The 27,791-nt window shown below is 50.5% G+C and overlaps 1 protein-coding gene across 1 annotated transcript; it reads right to left on the bottom strand.

Moving 5' to 3' along the window:
- Nucleotides 1–1,436: 1,436 nt before the first annotated feature.
- On the bottom strand, nucleotides 1,437–27,791 carry MXRA5 (matrix remodeling associated 5). The gene is made up of 7 exons (XM_045813645.2): nucleotides 27,173–27,791; nucleotides 24,931–25,146; nucleotides 19,124–19,253; nucleotides 18,507–18,897; nucleotides 11,307–16,283; nucleotides 7,672–8,572; nucleotides 1,437–4,065 (listed from the first exon to the last, which is right to left on the bottom strand). The coding sequence occupies exons 1-7, from the start codon at nucleotides 27,217–27,219 to the stop codon at nucleotides 2,157–2,159; spliced, it is 8,571 nt and encodes a 2,856-aa protein (XP_045669601.2). The 5' UTR covers nucleotides 27,220–27,791; the 3' UTR covers nucleotides 1,437–2,156.

Below are 27,791 nucleotides of genomic sequence, written 5' to 3'. Positions count from 1 at the left end.
TGTCTCAGACTTGTATTAAGCTGATCTGCACATTTGTTTTACACCCTTTGAGAAGACAGTGAGTGCAGACCACCAAATGCCTCTTCATGTAATCCTGCCATGCCTACAGTGGGACCCAGCAAGTCCTTAAGGACGTACATTCAGCCCACCCATGAAAGTGTATCATCTATCTATCTATCTATCTATCTATCTATCTATCTATCTATCTATCCATCATCTCAATCTATCCACCCATCCATCCTTTATCTATCATCTATCATCTATCTATCCATCCATCCATCCCTGTATCTATCTATCATCTACCTATTTATCTATCTATCCATATCTATCTATCCATCCATCTATTCCTATATCTATCATCTATCTTTTTATCTGTCATCTATCTTTCATCTATCCATCCATCTATCCATCCATCCATCTATCCCTATCTATCTATCTATCTATCCATCCATCCATCATCTATCCATCCATCCATCCATCCATCCATCCATCTATCCCTGTATCTATCTATTTATCTATCTATCATCTATCTATCCATCCATCCATCCATCCATCCATCATCTATCCATCCATCCATCCATCCATCCATCCATCCATCCATCCATCCATCTATCCCTCTATCTATCTATCGTCTTCATCTTCATCATTGTCATCATTCTCCATGTATCTAGCATCTATGGCTGTGGTTCTCAACCAGGGACAACTTAGCAGTAGCATCTGACAGTATCTGGAGGCAACTTCTGGTTGTCACGCCTAGAGTGGGGCGTGCTACCAGCATCTGTTGGGTAGAGACCAGGGATGCTGCTCAACACCCCACAGGGCAAGGACGCCCCACACCACGGTCATCAGCCCCAGCTGGGTGCAGAGGTTAAGAAGCCCTCTGGCTGAAGGTCTGTGTGTGGAGCATGAACTCTCGAGGCAGGATGTGTTCCCTATACATCCGGGTACTTGCAGGGCCCCTCCCTGTATCTGGCACATAGTAAAGGCCATGCAGATATAAAATCACTTGAAGTGCTCTTGCCTTGGAAAATAGGACTATTATCATTGCCCGGTTATTTGGAAAATATTATTTTATTATCAAATGTACATTATGTTGACCTTAAAAATACAGTAAAGCAGTCATGGGGATAACGTGTGTCCTATTTTCCATGAGCACACATGGACGGGGGGGTCGGGTGGGGGAGACACTTCCGGGCTTTTCTAGGAGGCTCTGGATTCATTGTGCAGAGTCATGGCTTAGCTCTCTCTCCTGCCCTCTCCCCCGACTCCCACTCTCAAGATAAATCCACAAACAGGAAAATCCAATATCCCAGCCTCCCACACCATAGGGTTGCTGGGGAAGGTAATATAATAGCGGTTAGTGAATTTGCTCAAGGAAGTTTAGGGGATTTGTTTTTACAATTGTATTTCCATATCTGCTCTCATGTACCCAAGTCTTGTAAAGACCAATAATTTATTATTTTTAATGAGACAGAAAGTCTTTCTTTCTTTCTAGCCTCATCGTCTGATTGGAAAGAAAATATGAAATGTCTTTATGTTAGACATTATATAAAAAGTGAGTTTCATATAAAATGGTAGCTGTAGTGTATGAAACTTGTACATTATAAAAACATCAGTCACTGTGGTTCTAAGCCCTTACAGGGCAAGCTGGAGTTCTAAAGTGACAGGAAGGAAGTGAAACATGGGTAGTCATTCTAGAACATTCTATCATGTTAAGACTGCAGCAGGGTAACTAGGGGATGCATCTTCAATGGGGCAGCAAGGCACTGGTCATCTGTATGGTTTATTTTCAGTGAGTGCTCCTTAGGTCTGCTGCAGATGCCCAGGAAAGCCAAATCTGTCATCTGCAAGACAGACACCGCCATATGCGTCCAGCTCCTGAGAAACGTCAGACAGGAGCAGGCGGCCTGCTGTAAACGTGAACGAAAGTCCCCGGAGAGGCCAAACCATCCTTCCCGTGTCTGCATGGCTTCCTTTCGCCGACAAGCATAGGTCAAAGTCAACATGAACCTGAAATCCAGCCGGGGGCCACCATGCCTGTGACAGATCAGTTAAGAGTTCTGACCATCCGGCTGCGGCGGTTTTCCTTACAAATGATGCTTTGTTGTAACTTCCCAAGCAATGGCCTCGGAGCCCACGTCCGGGGGGGAGGCGTTTCAGTAGACGTGGATGTAAGTAGTCTTGGAGTCAGTGCCTAGGATGTTCTTTGCGGTGCACTTGTAGAAGCCCGCGTCTCTGTGTGTGGCCTGCTGGATGGTCAAGGAGCCTTGGGGGTGAAGGAATCTGTTCCCATAGAGACGGGCCTGTGTCCCCGCGGTCAGGTGTGATTTGTCCGGCAGGTCCCAGGTGATCTCGGCTTTGGGAATGCCCATGGCCATGCAGTTCATCTTGACGGTGTTCCCGGGCCGCGTGTAGATGACAGGCGTCGGCTCACTGGTGATCCGGGGAGGGTAGGCTATCACGATAACTGGAAAGTTCATGACGGAAGGGCCGTACTCGGTGTCCGCCTTGCACACATAGGTCCCCCGGTCGAACACGGAGGCGTCACGTACCGTGAGGGTGCCGTTCTCCCAAAGGGAAAAGCGCCCCCGTGTCTGGGGGCCCTCTAAGAGCATGGCGTTGGGGAGCGTCCAAGAGAAGCGAGCCGGCCGGCCCCTGGGAGGGAGGCAGTGTAGCTGCAGGGTCTCCCCGTTGATGATGCTCACCAGATTGTGATACTGGTTGCCGACCTCAGGTTTCACCCCCACCTTCAGCGAGACTAGCCGCTCCGTGTGGCCGGCGGAGTTCCGGGCCACACAGCGGTACGCCCCGGCATCCGCGGAGGAGAGGCCACTGATATGCAACCTGCCATCACCCTTATGGTAGAACCGGTGCAGCTGTTGGCCGCTCTGGAGCTCCGTCCCGTTGGGAAGGACCCACAGCAGGGTGGGCGTCGGGGTCCCTGTGGCCGAGCAGTTGAGACTAATGGTGTGGCCGGCCATGGCGGTGATCTTCTCGCTGACGGGGTCGTGGAAGACGGGCTTCTCCACGGGCTCCAGGACAGTGAGCTGGACAATCAGCCTGGCTTCCCCTCCCTCGTTGCGGCCGATGCACGTCAGCTGCACGGAGTCGCTCTTCCTGAGACTCCTGATGTCCAGCGTGCCGTTGCGATGGATGGTGATCCGGTTCCCGTAGTAGGGGGCCGGCAGAACCACCCCCTCGGGAAAGGCCCACAGGACTCTCGGGGTGGGGATGCCTTCCGCCTGGCAGTCGATGAGTTTGCGGCTCCCGCCGGCAGCGATCTCCCGCACGGTGGTGATGGCGTCGGGGTTCCCGTTGATGGTGGGCGACTGGACGTTGACATGAATCCAGACGGTTTTCCTGTCCTCCCCCGCGCTGTTCCTGACCACGCAGGTGTAATTGCCGCTGTCGGAGCGCTGGGCTTTCTGAATGAGGAGAGTGCCGTCCTGATATATCTGGTACTTATCGGAGGAGGCAGGGATCAGCCTGTTGGTTGGAGAAAGCCACGTCACCCTGGGCGTGGGCTCCCCTTTGGCTTCACATGCTACGGTGACCACGTCGCCGTAAGGGACCTGGACCACGGAGTATGTCTTGTTCCGGATGGCGGCGGGCTCGGTCACCACCTTGACCCGCACCCTCATCTCATCCTTACCAACCTGGTTTTCGGCAAAGCAGGTGTAATCCCCTTCCTCCCGCATGCCCACCTCATTGAAGTAGAGGGTCCCGTTGTTGAAAACCACGTAGCGCTTGGTACGGCCACCGCCATCGTCAGACTGCATGAAGGAGTTGACCAGGCTGCCGTCTGGGAGGCTCCAGGAGATCTCGGGGTTGGGAAGCCCAGTGGCCACACAGTCCACTTTCAGGTCACCCCCGTAGAAGACTTTGTGGTCATTCTCCTCCTTGTGCTCGATCTTGGCCGGTTTCATGACCACGTTCACCTTGAGCACGACAAAGTCGTCTCCAACCTTATTCCGGGCAACACACAGGTAATCCCCCGCATCTTTGTCCGTGACAGATTTCACCACCAGGGTCCCGTTGGCAAACACCTTGATTCTGGTATCAAAGCTGACCGAAAAAAAGAAAAAGAGGAGGATGTCAGTCTCCCATATGCTCTATCCTGGCTTCAGGTCACTGGAACGAAATGAAAACATGTGGTTCTGGGAACTATCTGGGCACACGGCTATTACCGCAAAATGTCACATGGGTTCTGCAGCCTGAAGGGGACTGTGTTCACAGACGGACATGATTGATTTACCACAAATAAGTCTGACTTGGTAGAGTCTGACCTTTGGCTGGCCTGTCCACGGATTCAGGGATGTGAAAATCAGCCAAAGACTTCCACCCTGTTAGTGGGGGTGTACGTGCATCACGTCTTTGCGTGACGGTCGGGGCACAGCTTATAGTAATGATAAAATCAGGCAAACTGCGACAGCCACGGAAAGAATGAATCTGAGCAAACTCAGTCAAGAAGTGGAGTTCTTCGTGAATAAAACACTTGAGAAACAACGTTTATCCTTGACAATCTCGTATTATATTATATCCCATTATGAAGCTGGAGACTGCCAGATGGCTACTCTATGCACCGTGTAATTGGGGTTATTTCCAGAGTTTTAATGCTAACATTGGGTTCTTTAGAACATGGAAATATCAATGTGATGTCTTCTTCCTTAGAACTCGTACCTAAAGCTGGAGGACATTTGCCAGCTAGCACCCCAAGCTGGTGTCGCATTCCCCCATGTGAAATGATGACGTTGGACCTAAGCCCACACACCTCTGGCCTAATAGTTCAAAAGCTTTTCAGCTTAAAGGGGCTGATAATGAGAAGAAGGGCAAGAAGGTCTTCACTATGCATGTGACCTTTTTCTAGTGGGGTGTCCTTGAGCAACTCAGAACTCATGTTTTGAATAAGAGGTGGAAAGACTTGGGGGGTTCTTCCTTTAAAAGCATCCAGGTTGAAAAATCTCCATGACACATAATTTATACTGGTGTTATTGGAGAAGGAGGGGGTTGAATTTAAATCCATGAATATTTCCTAAACTCTGCATTATTCAAACAGCGTGTGTGGAACTGTGTTGTAGAGCTACCAAAAAAATAAAATAAAAAAAGTCTGCCTATGGTTGAATCAACCTGATTATGGTGAATAAAATACAAACAGCTACTCACAATGACCAAATAAACCATTTTGTTGGCCGTGAGTGCAAATCAAGTCAACATAAATCAGTAGGAGAGGAGCAGACAAAGACATTTCAATGTGTGTTAGAGTTTAGAGTCCAAAACTTTGTATAGCAGCTCATGTCTGCCAGCCTTTGGAAACCTCGAAGCGGTGATTCCTAGCCTTGGTCCTAATCACAATCCACGGAGCGACCCAGAAACACAGACATGCCTACCCACCAGTGGGGATCGGGCTTCAGGAAAAGTTCTGATATCTGTGTTTTTAAATAGTCCCAATGTGTAGGCAAGGCATAGAGCCCGCTCTTTTATAAAACTCGCATGGGTTGTTTAATCACACTTTCCTAAGAATGCAATTAGTCAACATTTAGTAATAATGAAGCCGCAGAGACGGCGATCTGTGATTTATGGGGAGACACTAGCAGAACGGCTCACATTCATAGCGGAATCACATTCTGCTGCTGCCCTTCATTCACCGCTGCGTGAGCCGTGCCAAGAAGAGCTGGAAACAGTTCTTCCGCACATGGCAGTGCATCTGCCGAGCTGGGAGGCAGTCCAGGGAAAACTGCGTACGTGGTATTGTGGACAGAGTGTGCAAGGTTCACTCGGCACCACCCAACTGTCTCAAGTTAACACTCGGGCTTCAAGAAAGTGCCTTCTTCCAGTGTTGGAACGAGGTGGGGGAGGCCAGGCACAGCCGTGCAGAGCCCCTGAGCATTGGCTTCCTTCCTCGCATCCTGGGAGGGACTGATGTCCGTGTGAATTCCTGCCTGAGCGGCCGGGCTGTGGATGCTGGAGACACCATAAGCCAGGGTCTCCCCACCACAGCACCACTGATGCTTCCTCGACTGCATTTTGCCAACCATTGTCTCTGTGCTCTGTATCTTGAGACGTGTATTGAAGAGACATTGGCACTTCTGGATCTAGCCCACGGTTTCTCAGCCTGAGCCCTGCTGACATCTGGGGCTGGATGACTTTCTGGGGTGGGGTGTCCTGGGCACTGCAGGGTGCTGACTAGCAACCCTGGTCTCCACCTACCAGATGCCCGTGGCAGCCTCCACTCTAGTGTGACAACCAAAATTGTCCCCAGTCATTGATGAGTGTTCCCTGGTGGTGCCATCTGTCTAGCTGAAAACCACTGCAATAGGTAGATAAATAGATAGATAGATAGATAGCTGATGGATGGATGGATAGATGATAGATTAGATAGATGATAGATAGATAGATACATAGATAAGATGGATGGATGGATGGATAGATAGATGATAGATACATAGATACATACATAGATAAGATGGATGGATGGATGGATGGATGGATGGATGGATGGATGGATGGATGGATGGATGGATAGACATAAATAATATATGATAGATAGATAGATAGATAGATAGATAGATAGATAGATAGATAGATACATAGATACATAGATACATAGATACATAGATAAGATGGATGGATGGATGGATGGATGGATGGATGGATGGATGGATAGACATAAATAATATATGATAGATAGATAGATAGATAGATAGATAGATAGATAGATAGATAGATAGATAGATGATAGATAAGATGGATAGTTAGATGGCTGGATAGATGGTTGCATAGATGAATGGATGGATATGATGGATGGATAGATAGACAGACAGATGGTAGACCAATTGTCTTTCATGCCAGGTCAGAGTGTCTCAGCCTGGGCACTACTGACCTTTGAGATTGGATGACTCTCTGGGGTGGGGTGCCCTGGGCACTGTAGGGCTTTAAGCAGTGTCCCTGGTCTCCACCCACCACTTGCCAGTGCCCCCCCCCATTCCCTGAGTCATGTCAATCAAAAATGTCTCCAAACACTACCCAAGGTTCCCTGGGGCCAAAATAGCCCTTGGGCTGAGAACCAGTGCTCCAGGTCCATACACAGGGGAACGGAAGGCACTGGATGAGAAGGTGACTTTCTTTGCAGCCAAAATAAACTGTTAGAAATCGTTGTGCCGACCTGGTGCCCTAATCGTGCCTTTAACTTTTTTGTGTTCACACCCTTTCATTCTTAAGCTAAGGCCTTTTTATGATCGGATCTGCAACTGCGTCTATGTGTTTTGTTGAAATCAGACAATACACACAGAAGGCAACCTAAATGTTGTAGCTAATACTATCACTTAACATTTAATTAAAATATAATCATTAAAACGAAAGCTAATTGCTTCATTTCTTTTCTTGGGGAGGGGCAGGAAAGGGGGTGAAAGCCCAGGTGTTTGTTCCCAGTTTATAAAGACAAGATCTCTCTGGGCTAAAACGAAATGTCCCCCTCCCCAGCGCGGCACGCACTGGGAGTCAGGTCTGTGAGTCTTCGTCCCAGACACGGAGCCATTCCCTTCTCTGCCGGACCCCATGGAGAGGGCTCCCAAGATGGGCCCAGGCATGTTTTAGGCCCCGATCCCCAGCACCCAAAGGGGAAGCACGCGCAGGAGCGCAGGGACCCACGGCGAGCCGGGAGTGGGCACATACCTGAAAAGCGAGTCCATCATGCGCTTGGACGGCAACCGCCAGAGGATGCGCGGCCAAGGGTCCCCCGAGGCGCTACAGTCCAGGCGCAGGGTCCCGCCGTAGCGCACGTCGGTCCTCTGCGGGGAGGTGCCGGTGATGCGCGCGTTGGCTGCCGCGCGCTGCACGGTCAGCTGCACGGTCCTGCGCGCAGAGCCCACCAGGTTGGCGGCCACGCACTCGTAGCGGCCGCTGTCCTTGGGCGCCAGGTTGCGGATGTAGAGCGTGCCGTTGGGGAAGACGAACAGGTTCCCATTGATGAACTGCGATGGGCGAATCTGGGTCCCGTCCCACAGCACCCAGCGCACGCTGGGCAGGGGCGCGGCCTTGGCGGTGCAGTGGATGTGGATGCTGAGCCCCGGGGGCAGCGAGATGTTCTCCAGCTTCTCCTGGTGGATGACCGGCGGCAGGGCCGCCACGTGGAGGCGGATGGCCAGGCTGTCCGCGCCCGCCGCGTTGCTGGCCACACACTGGTAGACTCCTCTGTCGGAGAAAGAGGCCTCTTTGATGGACAGGGTCCGGTTTTCGTGCAGCGTGACCCTGCCCTCCACGGGGGACACGGTCTGCCACACCCTCCTGTCTGGGAAAATCCAGGAGATTTGGGGAGCTGGGGTTCCCTTGGCCAGACACTCCATGGCGATGGTGTCTCCCAGGTATACGGTGACGTCCTGGTAGTGGGAGGCGAGGATCTGGGGCTGCTGCACCGTGACAGACAGCAGGACGGCCATCCTGTCCACCCCGTGCAGGTTTTTGGCTGTGCACACGTACTGGCCTCGGTCTTGCACCTGTACCTTTCGGATGACAAACGTGCCGTTCTTCAGGACCTCGAACCGTTGCACTCTGGTGTTAGGGGTCATGAGAGCACCTGCAAGTCAAAACAGGCACAGTCAGGTTCCACGTAGACACAGCCTTGCAGGAAAAACCAAGAAGGAGGATTATTAGTGAGGTAGCTGAATTCTCCCCTTTATGTCCCAAACAGCAACAACGTAGACCAGCCCCCATCTCCGATATGCAGAAGACAGGCATTCTGCTGCACCATTTTTGACCTCACACCAATGCCCCCTTCAAGCAAAGCATGGGCAGCCAGCATGGGTTTGGTAGAGTGTTCTAGAAGTTGCATGAGGCCCAGCCCCCACCCCCAGGGGATCTCCTTGTCATTTCAGCTCCTAGAGAAGCCAGCTTGCCTCACTGGCACAGGTGTTGGCCCCCTGAGGTCCCCGGGCTTACAGCCCCCATCTGCCTCTCCCCGGCCAGGCTCCGGAGTCCAGCATGAGCCAGAGCGAGCAGGTCATTCCCTGCCCAGGGTGGCTGAGTTGAACCCCAGCTCATGCACTGCTAACATCAGGGGCCTGTGCTTCTCTCTCCCCACACCCTGTCCTCCCTATGTCGTGTATCACATCTTCATGGGGCTTTGCCAAAGCGAAGATCTGTGTTAACCAAGTGTTATGAGGCTTTGACATCTGGGTCATGGTGACTCTTGGTGGGAGGACGGCCTGTCCCAGGGCTAGGCAATTCCTGTAGTTAGCAAACAATTCACTTTTTCAATGCAAAGCAAGCCACCCAGAGGCCACACTCCCACCTCCTTGTCTAGGGGCTGGCTCTCTCACATGGCCTGGCTGCAATGCACTTGCCCTCATCTTCCCAGAGCAAGTACCAGACAAATAGCGGAGTCCCTGTGCCCCAGAGGCCACCGAAGTCATTCAAGCCAGCCAGTGCTAAGCTTGCTCACCCTGCGTGGCCTGTTTCTGCTGCAGAAACCACAATAAAGGCTCTTGGGCACGTTTCCCCCTCTCCCTCTGCCTGCCGACAGACCCTGGTCCTTCCCTGTGTGGTCCCCTCCTCATGGACAGTGAATAATAAACGGTCTTCCGTGGCAGGCATTTCCTGATGTACTGGCTTCACCCTTTCTGAAGAATAACAAACCCCGATTTAAAAACTGGAAAGCCCTAAGCTACAGCATTCTCTTCCTCTCCCATGCAGCTGGGTTCCTGGGTCCTGCTTCCACCACCGGCTCTCCGGTGAGCTCTGACAAGCTCCCTCTGTTGCGGCCGGCGGGAGAAGCTCATTTATGGCACGTGTACGTCTAGTGAGGGGGCATGGCCCAGGGATGCTCTGGTATCACACCAGATATGGAAACCCTATGGATTGATACGGATGGGATTTCCCAGGAGGGAAACAAAGTCACCATCCTCTTACCATGAAAACCCCATGGTGTTCCCCATTCGCTACTTCGAGCAATATTCCTTATTAAATCACTAGGAAAACATAGTGACGTCAATGTCGAGCTGATCAAAGAAGCCCATAATTCCCCTGTGCCCAGAGCCTCTGCTGAACTTTGGAACGTTCCCAACGTTGGTGAGATAAACCCAAGCAAAGAATGCACGGTTCCCTCGAGTGCTATTAGTATAAATCATTCCTGGATCATCAAAATGGAGAAGAAAAGAAAAAAAAAACCCTCTGATCAGAATCCAGGCCTGAAGGATATGGCTGTGTTGGAGTGAGAAAAAGGGAAAGAGGACGAGGCAGGTCTTTCATGGAGGCTGAGGCTTCTCGGATAATACTTTCCTCTGTCCCCAGGCAATTGTTTTGCCATTCAAAGGAGATGGTCATTTTTACAAAGCCAAGTGCTCTTCGGGCATCCCAGAGTTCCAAGTATACGCCATTGTTATGGGCTGAACTGTGTCCCCCAAAATGCATACGTTGAAGTCCCATTCCCTAGGATCTCAGAACATGACTGTTTGGAGATGGGGTCTTTCAAGAGATAATGAAGTTAAAATGAGGTCATTGGGGATGCACTGTAATCCAAGAGGACTTGTGTCCGTAGGGGAATAAGGGACACAGACACACACAGAGGGACGAAAACGTAAGGACATGGGGAGAACACGGGGTCTACATGCCAAGGAGAGAGGCTTCGGAAGGAACCAGCCTCAGCCCCACCTGGATCTCAGTCTCCCAGCCTCAGCCCCACCTGGATCTCAGACTCCCAGCCTCAGCCCCGCCTGGATCTCAGACTCCCAGCCTCAGCCCCACCTGGATCTCAGACTCCCAGCCTCCAGGAGCAGGAGAGAATAAAGGTCTGTCTATAAGGCAGCCAGTCTGCAGTCCTTTGTTATGGCAGCCCAAGCAAATGACCGCGACCTTATCTCTAGGTGCAAATCAAAGCAACGTCTGATGACCCCAGAGCAAGCTACATTTACAGTGGCAGCCAGTGGAAGGGCAAAGGCCATCTGCTCTCTTCTCCTTACCCTCATGGCACCCCACATGGGCGGTGAAGACTTTTGTGCTAGGCTTCTCTGGGAAAAGACAAGTGGTTCCTTTGTGAAATATTCCCGAGCGTAGGTCATTCTCTACCCAAAGAACCTATGACAAGTCTCTAGGGTCCCATTAAAATCTCACATGCTTTAGAGCTGACGGAGGAGCTCTGGTCCTTACTTCCTGTCCTCCTGAAGGAATATCCTTGTATCTAGGTTCTCAGATGTCCCCTTCTGGCCCATCCATCTGTCCTTTGCCCAGACTCTGTAGTTTTGCCTGAGGTCACAGACTCGGTAACCTCCTTCTACACGAGCCCCAGTTAAAATGCAGACACGTAAATGCCTTACCTGTGGAAACCTTTGTCCAGGTGATGAAAGGCGTGGGTTTCCCTGTGGCCTCACATGGGAACACGGCATCTGTCTCCGCAGTGACAGACACGGTCTGAGGGGATTTGGTGATAATTTGGGGCTTTTCCCCAACCATCCAGAATTTGGATGCAGGGGGTCCTCCCACAGAGAAGAGCTTTGAGCTGCTCTGATGGAAGCTTCCGGAAGCCTGGCCAGAAGATGCCATGAAGGGAATGGAGCTCCGGGTGGAGTAAACCACAGGGATGTTCTGTGAGTTTGTGGAAGGTGGCCCCGTGGCCCGGGGAGGGTACACTAATGGAGGTGCCGGGGGACCAAAGTCCATGTGGATGATGCTCTGAGAATGTATCCTATTGTACGGATCTGGGTTCACTTTTCTCTCTCTTATCACGGGGGCAGGAGAGGTAGGCATCTGGGGCTTCGCAGTAACTCCCAACTGTGGGAAAGAGAGAGTCCTGTTGAAAAAGAAAGGGAACCTTCCACTGGGATATTGAGGGACTCTTGAACTTGGAAGCTTGCCAACAGGGTCTCTGAGATCCGGGATGTTGTTACTCCCAAACACTTTGGAGTTGCTGTTGAATCGGTCTAGCCCTTGGTCAGTAAACTTAGTGGAAATGCCAGGTTTGGGCTTGTGTGCTGGAACAATGGGAGTTGTCGTACTTGAAAATCTTGGAGTCGTCAGGGGCTTATTCTCTGGCAAGACCCTTGAAGGATATGCCGTTATTCCTGGTTTACTGGTCAAGTGACGAGGGGGCTGGAAAGTCACAAAGTATCTAAAGGAGCCTTCTGTGGCCGTATGTGGTGGCCTCGCCGTCCCCCTCGGAGGGATGGGTTTGGCAGGAGCTCTGGCTGGCTGGGGGAAGACTTGGACTCTCCCGCCCTGGTGCTTACCATCGGGCCCACGTGGAAGACTGTTTTGGGTCTTTCCATCAAATGCGTCCTTCTCCAACTGCTCCTTTGGAGCTGAGTTAAATTTATCCTGGTTGGAAGAAGGGGTTGATAATTCATTTGGTGTCAACACATGCTGAGTTCCCTCATTTTTCACTGGGGGTGCTTTGGCTTCTGGGATCCCCACATAATTCAAGAAAACGTTTTCCTCGGGAACCGTTGATGTTGGAGGTGTCTTTGAAGTAAGAGGTGTGGGCTCTGTGAAGGTCTGGACTGAGGGCATGAGAGTGGTGGCCAGGAATGGGGATGCTGTCTTCTCCAGCGGAGCGGGCGTTGGGATGTGATGCGGAGCTCTAATTTCAGCTGGAGTGGTTTCGCGATGCCCTTGAGCATGGATGGTGGTTTCTGCCTCACTTGAAGACGGCTCTGCTTTTAGGCTCGAGACAGTGGTTGAAGCAACCACTTCTTCTGGTTGAAACAATGTAGGGGCTGCAACTGGGGGTGGAAATTGAGGAGGAACACCCAGGTCCTCCGACTGTTTAAGAAAGGGTGAGACTGGAAGGGTTTCCACAGAGCTGGTAACAGGTGCGTCTGTCTGCAGCTTCCCAGGCCAGACAACCCTTGGGGGGTTCCAGCGTGAGGTGGCCGGAAAGCTAGGTGGAGCCGATTCCTCGGGAAATTCGGCCACGGTGGAGACCTCAAAGCCAAGAGGCGATGCGGCATTAGCGGAGGCATGGTCAGGCACCGAGCTGCCGGTTCTGTAGTCATTGACGTTTGTGACACCGGAATGCTTCAGTTCTTCTCCGTCCCATACAGGCTTATAGGTGACTGGAATTGTGTCTTGGAATTTATTGGGTGGCAAGTGCCTTTTTGTGGCCGTTGTCACAGAGTCTTCCACTGTAGCTATCCCATGCGGGTCCCCAGTTGTCAGGGAAACGGTTGTAGACAAGAGCACAGTTTCCAATCCGGGGGCGCTGATATTTTTATGTTTGTTTTCGGGGGAAGGGCTGGGTGTGGATGCAGAGACTGGCGAGCTCACTGTAGAGGTGAAATAGCGGTGTTTATTGGGCCTCTTCCCGTGTTTCCTTCGTGGGGTCCCCTTGGATACGGCTTCTGCCTGCTTCTCCGGCTCCGACGGCTTGGAGGCACCAGCGGTGCTGTCAACCCAAGCTGTTGGCCCCGGCGCCCTCCCCGCGGGCTCCGCGGCCTTCGCTTCAGGTGTTTGAGTAGGTCGAGTAGAAAAAGCCTCCGTTGGGGCAAGAGTCGTGGGTGCAGTCTGTTTATGGCGGTGTCGGAATCTGTGGGGGCGCAATCTCCTCCTGCCGTTGGGTCTTCTTCGAGAAGGATGAGTGCTCAGCCCCAAAGGCGAAGTGGCCTTTTCTGCTGGCATCACTGCTGTTACTGTGCTGGTGTCTTTGTCAAAGAGGGCGCCACGTGGGCTTTCCCTGGGATGTTTAAAGGGGGTGGTGCCATTCACTCCCGGGGTAGAGTCAAGCACAGTGGTAGATTCGATGCTCATGCCCATACTCTCAGGACTTCCGGACTTTGTGGGGTCTCTCTCTGGCATATTTCCTTCCCGTAGCGTCTCAGAATTCTCCTCTATGCCCTTTTCAATCAGCGGGTTGCCTTGAGTGCTTAAAGCACCTTTCACAAGCAGAGCATCGTCTGTTCCTCCCTGTGGATGTCCTTCTGATGGGGCATCTGGCTCCCCTAATGTGAGCCCTTCTAATGGTTCAGATGCCCCCGAGTCCTCAACCCACAAGACGGTGGTTGGCGTAAAGGGAGTGGAGGTCAGCTCTTCCATGTTGTCTTCATCGGGTTGTGGGTTGGTCTCCAGATCTGGAGAAATGTACGGGACAGTCTCAGACTCAGCCAAGGACATGGCGCCCAATGGAGACTCATACGCATTTGATGTAGGCTCTGGCATGGATCCAGCACCGACGGCAGGCCAGCGCTCTGTGGTTGTGCTTTCACTGGGGGGCTCCTCGTAGACCAGGTCCAGGGTCTGCAGAGTAGGAGAAGACTCATGAGGCATGGATATCGGGGTGCTGGCTGTAGCCCACTGGGGGTCAACTTCAGTGGGACTTGTATCCTCAGTCTTAGAAAAGCCATGGTCAGTGAATTCTTCCAGATGTGTGCTTGTCACTTGGGGCTCAGCAAGAATTAATCCATCGTGCCCGCTTTCCAGTCCCATCCTGGCTGAGGACACAGTACCGGAAACCTGACCGTCCTCACCCAACAGAGACGCATCTGCTGAGCTCTCTTCGGCACTGGTTGTGGTCTGTGCAGGTGGTAGCGAGGGGGGAGGAACAGCAGGCAAAATGGGTGTCACTTCTGGACTCACGGATGGAGGAGTGGTGGTTTTAATGGCCTGGGGTATTTCAGTTCCCTTCGGGAGATTCTTCCCACGTACTCTGGCCAAAATATCTGCCCAATGCTCTGGATTAATCTGTTTGTTTGCCATATTTATCCTTCGCCTGGACTCAAACACTCTGCGACCTTCGGCGATGTTGCTCTCAGGTTCTTTTTCAGAATTCTTCCAGGGTTTGAGTTTTCTTCGCCCTTTCTTGGGTTTCTTGCCTCCGGCGATGGCATCATCTTTTGTTTTGATGAGTACCTCTTCGTCCTTTGCGTGTAGACCCCCTCTTGAAGTGTTCTCTTCGTCTCCTATGCCTGAACCCCCTTCGTCCTCCACGACATCTCCTGGCACTCTGGAAAGAGTCTTCCCACCTGGGTGTCTGCCCTTCTTGGATGACCTGCCAGATCCTTTCTTATTCACTGTGACGCCCACAGTAAAATGATCCGCCCCTTGCTCGTTGACAGCCACACATCTGTAGTAACCGCCGTCACTGACTTGGACTTTTGGGATGGAAAGAGTTCCATTGGCCAACATGTAGGCATGTGAGGTGTTAGCTGAATTATTAATTATCCGTTTGTTTGGAAGAATCCAGCTGAGCTGGGCTTCAGGGATGGCCAGAGCACTGCAAGGCAACAACACTGGTTCCCCTGGGTTCTTCTGAATCGTTACTGTATGACTATCCGATGGCTGAGTGGCAGCCGGTTGCACAAGGACCCTGTATACCATCCGATCCATTTCATCCCTCACCTGAGCAACGCACTGGTACAAACCCGAGTCCGACTGCTCTGTCGATTTGATCTTCAGCCAGCCGCTGGTCAGGATAGAGAACTTGCCGTTCTCATCCTCCATGGGTGCTTTGAGGACAGAGCCATCCGGGAGCACCCAGAAGATGGACGGACTCTCAGAAGCCTTCACGTTGCAGCTCAGCTGGCATGGGCTCCCTTCCAACACAGTCTGAGCTCTTTGCACTGCTCTGTTGGGCTCGATCATCACCCAGCTTCTGCTCCGAGACCGCCTTGCCTCTTTGGTGGACATCGTTAATGCATAGTGGGAATAATAGGAGAGCAGCACCTTTTTGGCCGTACTCTGACGTCGGTTGAGCTGGAGATCTATGGTCGGCTGCATGACCCATTCCGGTTGCGCAAGAATGTGGGCTCGGACGCCCGTGTAGTAGAGAGCATCGTCATCCACGTCTTGCCTGTACTGGTAGGTGACCCTGGGGTCTTCGCTGAGCATGAGCTCTTGGTTCAGCCTCACTGGGACCTCACTGTAGTAGGCGATCAGTTTCCACAGCTTCTCATAGTTTTCCCGAGTCATCGGACACTCGAAGTCCAAGGCAACCGTTGCATTTATATCAATCTCTTGAGGGTCTGTCTGGTTCAGGTGAATTTTGTACACATCCATTGGCTTCTTGATGTCACAGACCAAGTTCACTGTGTTCCCGTGCTCGTCAGTCATATTCAAAGAGATGTTCCACGGGGGGAATTGGAAGCCCTCCAGGGCGAGCTGGCTGTCACCGTCCTCTTCTGGTTCCTGCTCCTCCTCGCCGTTCCTGCTCCTGTTCTGTCGCAGAGGGGACTCGATGGAAGGCTTCTGACAAGTAATGTCCTTTAGCTTGTGAATCTCTCGTTGGTGCAGTTTGGGGGGACTGGAGCACATGGCACATAACTGACCACCTTCATAGGCTTTGTCCTTCTTACACTTCAGAGTCCCTGAAACAAATAATCAAACAAACATGCTCTGAGGGAATGAACCCAAGACTGGCACGCCTTGCACACGCAAGACAATGAAGGCTTCGTGTGCACCTTTGTCACCTCAGTGCACGTCCCTCACGATTTAAGACCTTACCCCGTCTGTGACTTCACCGATGACCTTCAATCAGTTTAGCAGGGAGGGTGGTAAGAAACCACCATTCTAGAACTACTTCACAATGAATAGTGAATACCTTTTTCAGAAGTATTTTTAACTTTTTTTTTTTAAGGAACTCTATTCCCACCCCTTATACAACTTAACTTCTCTAAAGATCCAGGAAAATCTACATCAACAAGTAAACCAGTGAAAATAGTTCCAGGTTAAAGGACCCACTTTTGCCATGAATCACATCAAATGTATTTTTTATAATGTTTTTCTGTTGCTGCAATTTTTCATTTCAGGCAGTGACTACATTTTGAATTTATATTCTACTCTTGGCTTCGTAGACATCAAGTCTTCTAGGATGTTCTCCTCATCTGGTCACTGCTCTGCCTCTCTCACTCTTTTGTCCTTCTCGGCCCACTGACTCATTAGTGATGGCGTGTTCCTTGATTTGGCCTACGTCCCATTCCATCTTGCTCTGCCCCATCATCCATGGCCTCACCCACATGTAGGTTTCCATCATCATCCATTATCCAATGATGGCTCCCACACGTGCTTCTCCAGTCAACACACATCTTATGAACTCCACAGCCAATTTTCTACTTGATGTGTCTGTTGCAAAGTCACAAAGTCTCCTCCAACTGACATTTGCAAGGTCAAATTATGTTTTCTCCCTGCTCCGGACCTAGATGCCTTTTCTAAAGCGATACGGAGCCACACTACCTCACGTTGGGGAAAGGAGAAGACTACAGTCCTCTGGATATCTGCCCTCTTCTTTCCACTCTCACTGGGAATAAACCTGTCAAAGAGCCATCATCTACAGCTTGGAGCTACATGAAAGTGGGACATAACACGTGTGTGCAGGAAGGTCCTAGATGGGCATAGGCCAAGATGCTACGTAGAAATTGAGGACAGCAAGACCTCTTAAGGGAGATGATTTAAAAAACAATTTGTTTTAAGATTCTATTTATTTATCTGAGATAGAGAGAGAGAAAGCAAGAGCCGGGGAAGGGGCAGAAGGGCAAGCAAGAGTCCCCACTGAGCACGGAGCCCCACACAGGCCTCCATTCCAGGACCCCGAAATCATAACCTGAGCTGAAGTCAGGCGTTTAACCTCCTGAGCCACCTAGCAGCCCCAAGGGAGGTGACATTTTAACAAAGCTCTGAGCGCTGAAACTAAGCCAGACCCTGGAACATGTGGTCTTTGCGGGTGCAATGACACTGAGTGGGAAATAGGTTTGGAAGGTGTAAGGAAGCAAATGGACAGCAGTGTGGCTACAGTGAGTGACTAAGTGGGGGACCCGACTGTTGCAGGAGAGTGCGCACGGTTTTGTAGGAACTCCTAGTAAGGAGTGTACGTTCCATCCCACGAGCAATGGGAAATCAGTGGACGTTTAGGCAGCAGTGTGGCAGGACCACACACTTCCTCTGGCAATTTGTATGGACAACTGCTCTGGGTAGAGATGATTGAAGTAGGGGTGACCAAGGCTGCAAAGACCCGCCCAGAAGACCCGACTCTCCTCCTAGAGAGACAATAAAGGAGCTGGACCCAAGCTGGGGGCCATGAGGATGGACGTGAGTCAACAGACTTGGGATATGGTAAACCCAATGGGATCGAGGATGGGTTTCAAGGTGCAGCTTGAGGAAGGGGGGATAACATGCAGAACATCCCTCTCCCCCATTCTTAAGAGAATAACGTCATAGCCACTGCTAGTGTTCTCTTCTCCAAACTTCCTTGAACACCTCCTCATAGGACAGGGATGCGCCTAAAATCCCCCACTTAGCTGTAACCCAAAGCTGCAGTAACACTCCAGATATCGATTTGAAGACAATCGTAGTCAACCGGATATAACTGATTAAATGATCATCGCTTTCGATTTCACCGAAGGATGCTTCCATTCTGGAACGGTGATGTCCTAACATCAAGGTCGTACACTTTGCACGAAGGCTCCCACCATACTGATTTGGTGACATGCTCTTCACAAGATAAAGCAACGTCAGAACACCAGAGAATGGAACCGTTTCAGAAGGGTCAGGAATGTGCCGCTGGGAGCCACGTTCGCTCTGCTCTCCTGGCTTACCTTTCGATTGGGCGTCCCACTCCAGAAGCCACCTCATCTCGCAGTCACACGACCACGGATTCCCATGCAGGTAAAGGTTCTCCAGAAGCGGCATGCTGGGCAGCATCCCCACGGGCAGAGTCCTGATCCTGTTGTCTGCGAGGTAGAGGTGTCTTATGGTGGAGAGTCTGAAATAATCCAGAAACGTCAGCGTGGAGAACGTGCCGGGATGCAGCTGGTGCAAGAGGTTTCCCTCTAAGTGGAGCAGCCTCAGGGATGTCAAGCCACTGAATGCTTGCGGGTGGATAAATTCGATCTTGTTGTGGTCAATGTGCAGCCTCATTAAGCTCCAGAGCCCCTGCAGGGTCTGTCCTGTGATCACACGCAGCTTATTGTAGCTGAACTTGAAAACCTGCAGAGACAGGGGCGCGGCGGAAAATCCTGTTTATCATTTACAAAGCCACAAGCAGGGACAGAAACCTGAACAAAGGGCACGGAAGTAATGACATGAAGCTGGTTTTTAACCTAAAAAAAAAATGGCAATTTTATTCATCGTTAGGGAGCAGTAGATCGTTCCCACTATTCATTAAGGGTCGTACAGGCTGCAATTACTGATGCTCGTAAAAGGGCAGGTTTACCTGGAGGGAGCCGAGGTCTCTTAAAGCCCCGTCCGGGATGCTGGGGATGTCGTTGCCATGAATCATAAGGAGCTCCAACTTGGTCAGTCCCGCAAACGAGGTTTCTGACAAAGCCTGTATACTATTAAATCTAAAAACAACAAAAAGAATGATAATAATAATTGGAATAAGAAACAGTGAATGCTTCAATCCCATCTGGGAAAGATTCTGCAGCCTGCCCAGGAGCGAGTTAGCAAACCGTTGACTCTGAGGTCTACCGGTGCAGTTCCCAACGCACATTTGTTGCTCTGTGTTCACGTCTGTTACCCTGGTCAAAAGGTAAGTGACGTATTTTTTATTCGTCTTCATTCAATCCAGGAATATTCACTGGATATTTTGACTAAGAACATGCTAATGGATCTAGAGGAGATTTTAGGGAAACAAGTAGGGTTTAAGATGTTAAAGGAAGTCGGTCCGAATGGCTCTTCCTTGGAAACTTGCACTGGAAAGGGTCAGTAATGATGAATGCAGAGAATTAGCATGAACGCAAAGAAACCGGCAGCTGGGGAAGTAGCTTTGCATCATAAAACAAGAGAAAGAGGTGCTCCAGGCTTGAAGGACCAAATGAAAGAGCAAACCGCCCAACACACCGACACCATATTTCACAAGCACAAGTGGCCATTTCTGATGGATTCTCTAAATTACTTGTAAACATTCTGGTGTGTTTTGGGTTTTGTGTTTGCATCCACATTGGTACAGATGTTTCCTTGACCAATCTGAAAATTCCTCATTGCTAGTTTGTTGGTGGCACAAGGGACTCCCCAGAGTCAATCGCTGGGGAAGGGATTGCGAAATGAATGAAGAATCCTGTAGTGCAGGGTTGTGACTTTGTGCCATTCCTTCTGCTGAACTGAACACATCTAGCCTGACATTCCGTATGTCTTCCTCTCCCCTAGGAAAAAGGAAACAGACCTGAAGACAATGCAGGTGAAGTGCTCATAGCCTAGAACACCAGATGACACCAGGTCTAATTTTCTTATACACACATATGTGCTTGAACCCAGACCCCAAATGAGAAGTGGAGATGTGGGTAATCACTCCTCCCAGCTCTAGGAAGCATCACCTTTCAGCTATGAATTCCAAGAAATACCACCTCTGAGAGCAAAACCACTCACTTCGATTGCCTGGAACTCTTCACAGAATTACTTTAAACATTGGGTTGTTTTATAAGACCAACTTACACAAAGGAAAGATCTGATGGAAGGAAACATATCTTGTCTCATTAGGAAAATGCGATAGCGATTCAAAAGGAGGCACAGAGGAAATAGAGTAAAAATGTAATCATGGTTCCCATTTGTCATTTAATTCATGGAGTCAATGGACAATTATATACAGAGGTTCCCCCTTCTGGATTGTATGGACGGTGTCCGGGGACATGCCTGGGCATCACAACTGGGTGGGGGTGTGATAGTGGCATCTGGTAGGTATAGACCAAGGGTGCTGGTAAACATCCTACAATGCACGGGGTGACCACTCACAAAAAATGACTCAGCCCCTAATATCAAGAGTGTTGAGATTTGGAAATTGCCCAAGCAGAAGAGACTCGGCCTTTTGGTCTATCTATTTGTCCATCCATCCATCCATCCATCCCTCCCTCCATCATCTGCCTACCTATCAATCCATCCACCTATCCATCTATCATCTATCTATCCACCCATCCATTGATTCATCCATCCATCATTTATCTACCTACCTATCCATCTATCTATCCATTCATTCATCCATCCATCCATCATCTATCTACCTATCCATCCATCAACACATGCATCCATCTATCATCTATCTATCCACTCATCCATTGATTCATCCATCCACCATTTATCTACCTACCCATCTCTCTATCTATCCGTTCATTCATCCATGCATCCATCATCTGTCTACTTTCCATCCATCCATCCACCTATCATCTATCTATCCATCCAACCATCTATCATTAATCTATCTATCTACCCATCGATCGATCTATCAACTATCCATCTATGGTAGTGGTCTGAACCGGGGTCGTCTTGCCCCCTGGGGGCATTTGGCAATATCTGGGGTCATTTTCGGTGATCACAACTGGGAAAGGGGGAAGGTGCTACTGGCATCAACACCATGCAAAACGGGACAGCCCCCAAAACAAACTGTCCTAAGCAAAATGGAAATAGTGTCCCAAGTAGACTGAAACTGAAAACACAGAGTCTAACCCAAACTGGGATGGTGTATGAAATGATGTACTGCCTCATTCCCTTATTATTTAGGGTCTACAGTGAACTCTGTCTGGGATGGTGAACCGAACAGGGAATGCAGGGCAGAATCCAAACTCGTTTCCATTTCTTGATGCCTGAGGTTTGCCTGGAAAGTGGGAGAATAGGATCAGGTGAGGTAGGTGGGGTTGGCAGGCACCAGGCAATCTAGGAACTGGGAGGCCACGGGAGGGAGTGTGTTTCATTTGTTCCAACTTCAATGGGAAATGATTGGAAGGTTTTAAGAAGACGATCGATTCCAACTAAGGTATGTGTGAGAACAATGCTTGCTCCATGGAGAGGGAGTAAGTAAAATCCCCCGAGAAGACCCTGAAGGTAAGACGAGTAGAAAGACCAGAAGGAGGAGGTCGGTCTTGGGACAGAGCAGGTGAGAGTCAAAGGCTCAGCCTCGAAAACAAGTCAGAAAGTCTGATGCTCTTTGGTGCATCTTAGTCCAAGGCTGTGCTATGCTCGCTAGCGTTTTGTGTCTATGCTGAAAAAACTTCTCACTTCCACTTGGACATTCAACTATGATGGTGGGTGCGAAGATGGAGAAGATGCAGGGACGGAGTGTGTTTGAGGACCGAGAACGGCACTGTTTGGACTCCCTCACGCCTGTATACATCCTCCCCCTTCCGGATGGGGGGCATGCCAGCTCAGGAACCTGTCCTACTGGATCCTCTTGGTGCTTGTTTTCAATAGGCATTGGAGACCAACAGATGCACCGCTTGCTGGTGGCAGAGTTGTGAATGGGGAGACTTTGTGGGGACAGACAAAAGCCAAAGGGACTGCCTGAATGCCAAGAGGAGGAGGCATTTTCTTCCCTCGCGTGCAGAGGAAGGCTCTGTGCACCCACCTGACACCCAGCAGGGAGATGGGAAAATCAGTGCATCGCTCCGGGAAGAGAGTGAAATGACTGCATGCAGAGTCTGCAACATAACCGACCACTCGCCCTCCTGTGCAGAAGGCCTTCCTCACCTGTCGATGGACGGTAATGGACCTCGGGACCGTCTCAAGAGAAATGTTTTCTAGTATCTCAGACATACAGGTGAGACTCCTTTACCGATACCGGTTAGGATCGCAAAACAAATTTACAAATTAAAAAAGGGCAGTGTGGGAAATTTGGGAAATTCCGAAAGAGGTCATCCCAACGAGTCTTTTCATCAAAGGGAAAAAAAAATCTTTAAAGGTCTATAAATATGACACTCAGTGGATGACTTTTTTTTTTTTTTTTTGGTTGTTGTTTGTTTACTAAAAATACTTGGAAAGTAACTTTTGAAAAAAGCTCTAGGGCTGTCCAAACAGGAAACAGCAGATCTCTCTTTCCATGCTGACGGAGGACCCTGAAAACATCTGTGTGGGAATAAAAGATTTCATTAGTGCTTTGCCAATAATCCCTCATTCCTTGAGAGTTTTCTCCTCCTTCCAGATGGCTAGAAGACAAACCAGACCCTGAGAACTATCAGAAGACGTTGCTCTTCGTTCCACACACCCCCCAGCCACAAAATGCAAGATGACAGTCTCATGAATCTAATTTGAGATTGATTTTCAGAGAAAGTGCTGACATAGAAGAGAGATCTTATTGATTGCAATGAAACCATGCCGTATTGATTTGCGTTACCAATTAAGCCAGATGGAAGTAACATATGTGGGTGCAGTGAACCTACTTCTTCTGTTTTTCTTTTTCCTTTAATATCACACAACGGCATCTCAAAATCATATTGCCATCAATAGGAAAAGAAAGATCTTGCTATCTATGTTCTACTCCAGTGGCAGAGTTTTGGGGAGACCGTAATTCATAGTCTTTACCATTTAGAGTTGGTTAAAAGGCAACCCACGGAAGCTATGTTCTAACTGAGAAATCAAGTTTCAGCAGGACGAAATATTTCCACGTAAAGACAAATAGAGGGAAAACGTCACAGAAATTGTGAGGTATATACAGCTTGACCTGCCGTGGGCTCGTGGTGTTGCTAGGACCAAGCCATCACATCGTTAACCCTGTGGTTAACTTTTGGAGGCCTGTGGCATCGTCTCCACCCCGGTTTCCAACCTGACAGCCAGTAGGGAAAATACTGATACCCCCCCACCAGACCCTCAACGCACAACAGGTAACACATTCAAGCCTTCTGAGTGGGACGCACAGCAGAAAACCATTCTTCTCCACCACCCCCAGCCTCACATGTTCTTGGGGACTCTACGAAGGCCTGTGTGATGGTACCTTCACTCTGTGCTCTGCCAAGGGGTCCGGCTTGAGGGACAAGGAGGTGAATCACAGTGATATGGGACAATATGCTGAGAGTGGTTCACGAGAGCAACAGCCCTGAGACAGAAGCATGGTGCCCACCGGCAGGTGCAAGAAAGAAGAGCAATCAGAGATGAATTCCATTTTCCTTTCTACAAACGTAACTAGCTGCTCTCCCTCTCCTCTCTCCCATTCGGCAAGTCATGTGCCCCCCTAAATTGTAAGGTTGTAAAAGGGAAACCGGTTTAAGGATTGATATCCCCTCTTCTGGCAAGGATGAACTGTTTCCCCTACTGAGCTAGCCTTACTGTGGTTGGATTATCTGAAAATCCAGCCATAGGTCTCCCAAGATTTTATTGAGAAAACTATGTAATGATCTACTCCCTTCGATGACGGAAATTCCTATCTCACTGTCTTAATTCCCATTCTCTTCTTCAACGACTAGCGGCCTTTATAAATGCAAGAAGTTTTTTTTTTTTAAACTCTGTGCTATAAGATGTCCTAGCATATGTACAATTATCTGTGCATTGACTCAGGTTTGGTCATTTCATTTTACCAAAATGTCCCATCAGTGGCCGGTCCTCAAATCCTAAGTTAATTTTGTTGTCTTGTAGGTGGTGGAAAATAGCTTATGTATTTTGTTGAGGAAGTCCAAATAATTGTTTATAAAGTTACACGTGTGTACCTATAATTCATGGCAACTAATATTTATGTATAGAAAGCGTTTCTGCGTATGGAACGGAATTTTAAAATAAAGAAGTTCTATCTGAAAGGCTGCATGAAAATATCTCTTAAAATACAACCGTATTTTAAAGAGGCAAAATCTGCAGGAACTCTTTTATTTCCCCAAGATCATAATCGCATCATCCAGGTAACTTACAGAATGTCAGAAATGTCCAATTTATTTTAAAATTATTTTTAATAGCTTCTAAAGTCTATTTAAGTAAGTGTATTTATATATTTACGTCTGTGTCCAATACTTTCGTTCATATCTACTATCTGGAAAATAATTGTTATCAAGGGAAATGTCTGGACACACTGAGGTTGCTCACGATGCTTGGTTATTAAACCTTGTGGCTGCAGTTGATGGATAAATTCAGATAACCGCCCCCAAAGGACTGCATGTGGTATAGCTAACATGCATCACCCCCGATTCTGCACATATCAAGGTATGCAATGCTAGAAAGAGCGACACAGAGGGGAATATGCATTGACGGTTACGTCAATGCACATACATGTATGAAACAAACAAACACGCGAGCAAAGGGGCTGAAATTGTTCAGTAAGAATGTGGTACAAACCCCAGATTGATTCTTTCCACATGTTTAGAAATCCCAGCGGGCACAGAAGCCAAGGAGCGAAATGTGCAGTGGACCTCACTAGGAACGTAGCAGGTGCAAGGGTGAGGACAGGCGAGCGTGGGTCGAGGATGTCCCCAGAGCACGATCAGCACCACGGAGAGTGCTGGCCAGTGCGCGTGCGTTGGCATCTTGTCGGGGTGCGTTATTCCTGGACACCTGTTGGGGAACCACAAAATGATATCCATTTATGGCCAGGTCGCTCTTATGCTCAGCAAATGTTGTTCCACGTGTGCCCTGGGATTTAGGGCTTCCCAAGACGTCATATGGTATCCTTCCGCGACACAAGATATCTGAGCCAAGAAACACGAAAGTTATTTTCCTAATCTTTTCCCCATTAACTTTAATCATTATGTAAGATGCAGTGTGACTTGCTGACTTTGAGACTACGATTTGGAAATCGCAGTGGGTGATGAGCGAGGGTATGTATGGCATAGACACACAAAAATATATACATTTGTGTCCATATACACATAATCGTGTATGTATTTGTATATATGTAGAGAGAGGAGAAAGATCTTTATGTTTCTATAATAATAAAGGAATTAAATTAACTGTGTGTCCGCCCCCAATGTTAATTCCGAGCCATTATGGAGGGTACATATTCGAATTTTACAAAAAATTCTCAAGAAGGTCGTTACTAAGAGTGTTCCCTTTCTTTCAATAACATTACTTAAAGTTTTCAAAATAGTTTCTGGAGGTGTTTAAAGGGTTCGCACTCACTAACGCAAAATGTGTTCCATTATATGCGGGTCTGTGTACCATCCTTAATTTTTTTTTTTTCTTAGAAGATCCACTGGGTTACAACGATGCACGGTCGTTGTTCATCGGGGACGCAGTTTGTAAAATGTGACATTAAACGACGAGGAAAGGAATTACCCGATGACGTATGTTCAGGCAAAGGAAAACAATCCGTGAAGTCATACACACAAACATGGAAATGCTTGGATATTTCAAATAATAGGCTGCCTCAGCCGTCTCGTTTAGAATGCCGTGGTTATTTTTTTCATGCATTGGCCATCCCTTAATCATCTTATATGTTTGTCATCTCTTGCATGAAGCTTGCTTAAAAATAGCAATGCACGTGGAAAGTAAAGTGCACACCACAGAAACGCGCCTGCTCTGATATCAAACTCATCCACTCACACAGGCTATGGGCATCCCAAATCCGGAGCTTTTCCATCCTTTAAATCACCTCCAAATAGATATTGTCTTAAGCCCAAGCCCTTGTGCGCCCTATCTTTGAGGGGCGCGTCAAGAGCACTCCGTGCAGACAACCCTGCGAGAAGCAAATTCAGACGCTACCTCTGCGCTCGGGGGCGAGAGGGTCCCTGCAGCCCGGCCGAGTGCAGCCTCCCCCGGCGGCCTGCGCTCTCGCCCTCGGCGCTTGGCTCCGCCGCCCGCGCCCGCAACGCGCGCTGTGCCCAAAGGCGGCCCCGGCCCCGGCGTGGCGACGCCTGCTCCGCAGCCTGCGTTCTCGCCAGGTCCTCCCAGGAGACCGAGAGCGCGCGTCCCCAGGGAAACCTAGGCCTGGCGCCGCGGGCGGAGGCGCCCTGAGCCCGCAGGGCCGCTGGGGCCGGCGGGGAACACGAAGAGGCTGGGCCGGGGCGGGCGAGCTGGCGCGGCGGCCCTGCGCCCTGGCCGGCTTCCAGCGCCGCTCCAAGGAAAAGATGGGCTTTCCCGGAACGCAGCTCGGGTGGCCGCCGGGTAGCCCCTGCTGGGACCCGCACACCAGGAACCGTCTCTCCCCGGTGATGACTTCTCCAGCTTCCGTGCGGCTCAATCCCCAGCGGGCCGAGGGTCTCTCCCTTTCCAGGGGAAGAGGAGGAAGTGGGGGAACTTCAGCGCTGGGCGCCCGAGGGATTCGGGGGGAGGCCCCGCAGCTGTGCTGTCCCCTCCAACGTAGGGGGGTTGGGGGCCCCCTGGGCGCCTCCCTGGAAACCAGGGATGGGTCGGAGCGAAGATGCCAGTTCAGGGAGGGAAGGGGTGAGGGAGAAAGGGATCCTCCCGCAAGATTCGGCTTCTCCCCTGCCTCCGCACTGGCCCCTCGGCCTCAGTGCCAGGGACAGTGCCATGCGTCTCTTCGCCGTCGCCCTCGCCCAGCCTTTCCCTTGGCCGAACCCCAACTCCACCCCTCCAGCAAAGCCCGCGCCCCCAGGGCGCCCAGACTGCCCTTGGTCCTCACCTGTCCTTCGGAAGCCGCGACACACGGGAGCGGGGCGCCCTGAGCATCCGCGGGGCCGGGGCGCGCGAGTCACCGCCGGGGGTCCGCCGGGGCCATGCCTTTCCCGGGCCGGGGGCGAGGCAGCGAGGCTTCCCAGCTCGGCGCGGCGAGCCGGCTCCCTTTTATTCGCGTCGCCGAGAGGCTTCCCCGAGTCCACGCCTCGGCCCACCCCCACCCTGCCCTGCCCCACCCCGGGGAGACGGGGCGCGGGCCCGAGCCAAGGGACCCTGGCCGCGCGCTCTGCGCTCAGCCCTCCTCGCGCCTCTTCATCGCGCTTCGGCCCGGGAGGGCACGCCTCGCCCACTCCTGCTGGAAGAGCGGCCGCGGCCCAGTGCGCACGGCTTCGGGACGGAGTGTTCCTGGTCCCGGAGGCAGTCCGGGGACCAGGGGCAGGGGGAGAGGCAGGGAGCGCGCGGCGAGCCGCGGCGCACAGTCCGTGCCCGGAGCGCTCTTCCTAGCAGGGCTGGAAGGAGGCTTTCTTCCTTTCCCGGGAAGGGAGAAGGAGCAGGGTTTGCACTCCTCCGGGCGGGACGGAGTTTTCTCTGGCAGCTTCTCTGCACCCGTGTGCAGGCGGGAACCG

This window comes from Ursus americanus, chromosome X (genome assembly GCF_024610735.1).
Source record: "Ursus americanus isolate L20-20 chromosome X, mUrsAme1.1.p, whole genome shotgun sequence".
Classification (NCBI taxonomy): Eukaryota; Metazoa; Chordata; class Mammalia; order Carnivora; family Ursidae; genus Ursus; species Ursus americanus.
This window is presented reverse-complemented; position numbering and strand designations above follow the sequence as displayed.

Bases quoted from the DNA above. Each gene is read 5' to 3' on its own strand.
- MXRA5 (XM_045813645.2), bottom strand. From the start codon at position 27,219: ATGCTCAGGGCGCCCCGCTCCCGTGTGTCGCGGCTTCCGAAGGACAG. The intron at 25,147-27,172 runs GTGAGGACCAAG...GTTCCCCAACAG, and splicing joins TCGCGGCTTCCGAAGGACAG to GTGTCCAGGAATAACGCACC. The intron at 18,898-19,123 runs GTAAACCTGCCC...CTGTCTCTGCAG, and splicing joins GAGACCTCGGCTCCCTCCAG to GTTTTCAAGTTCAGCTACAA.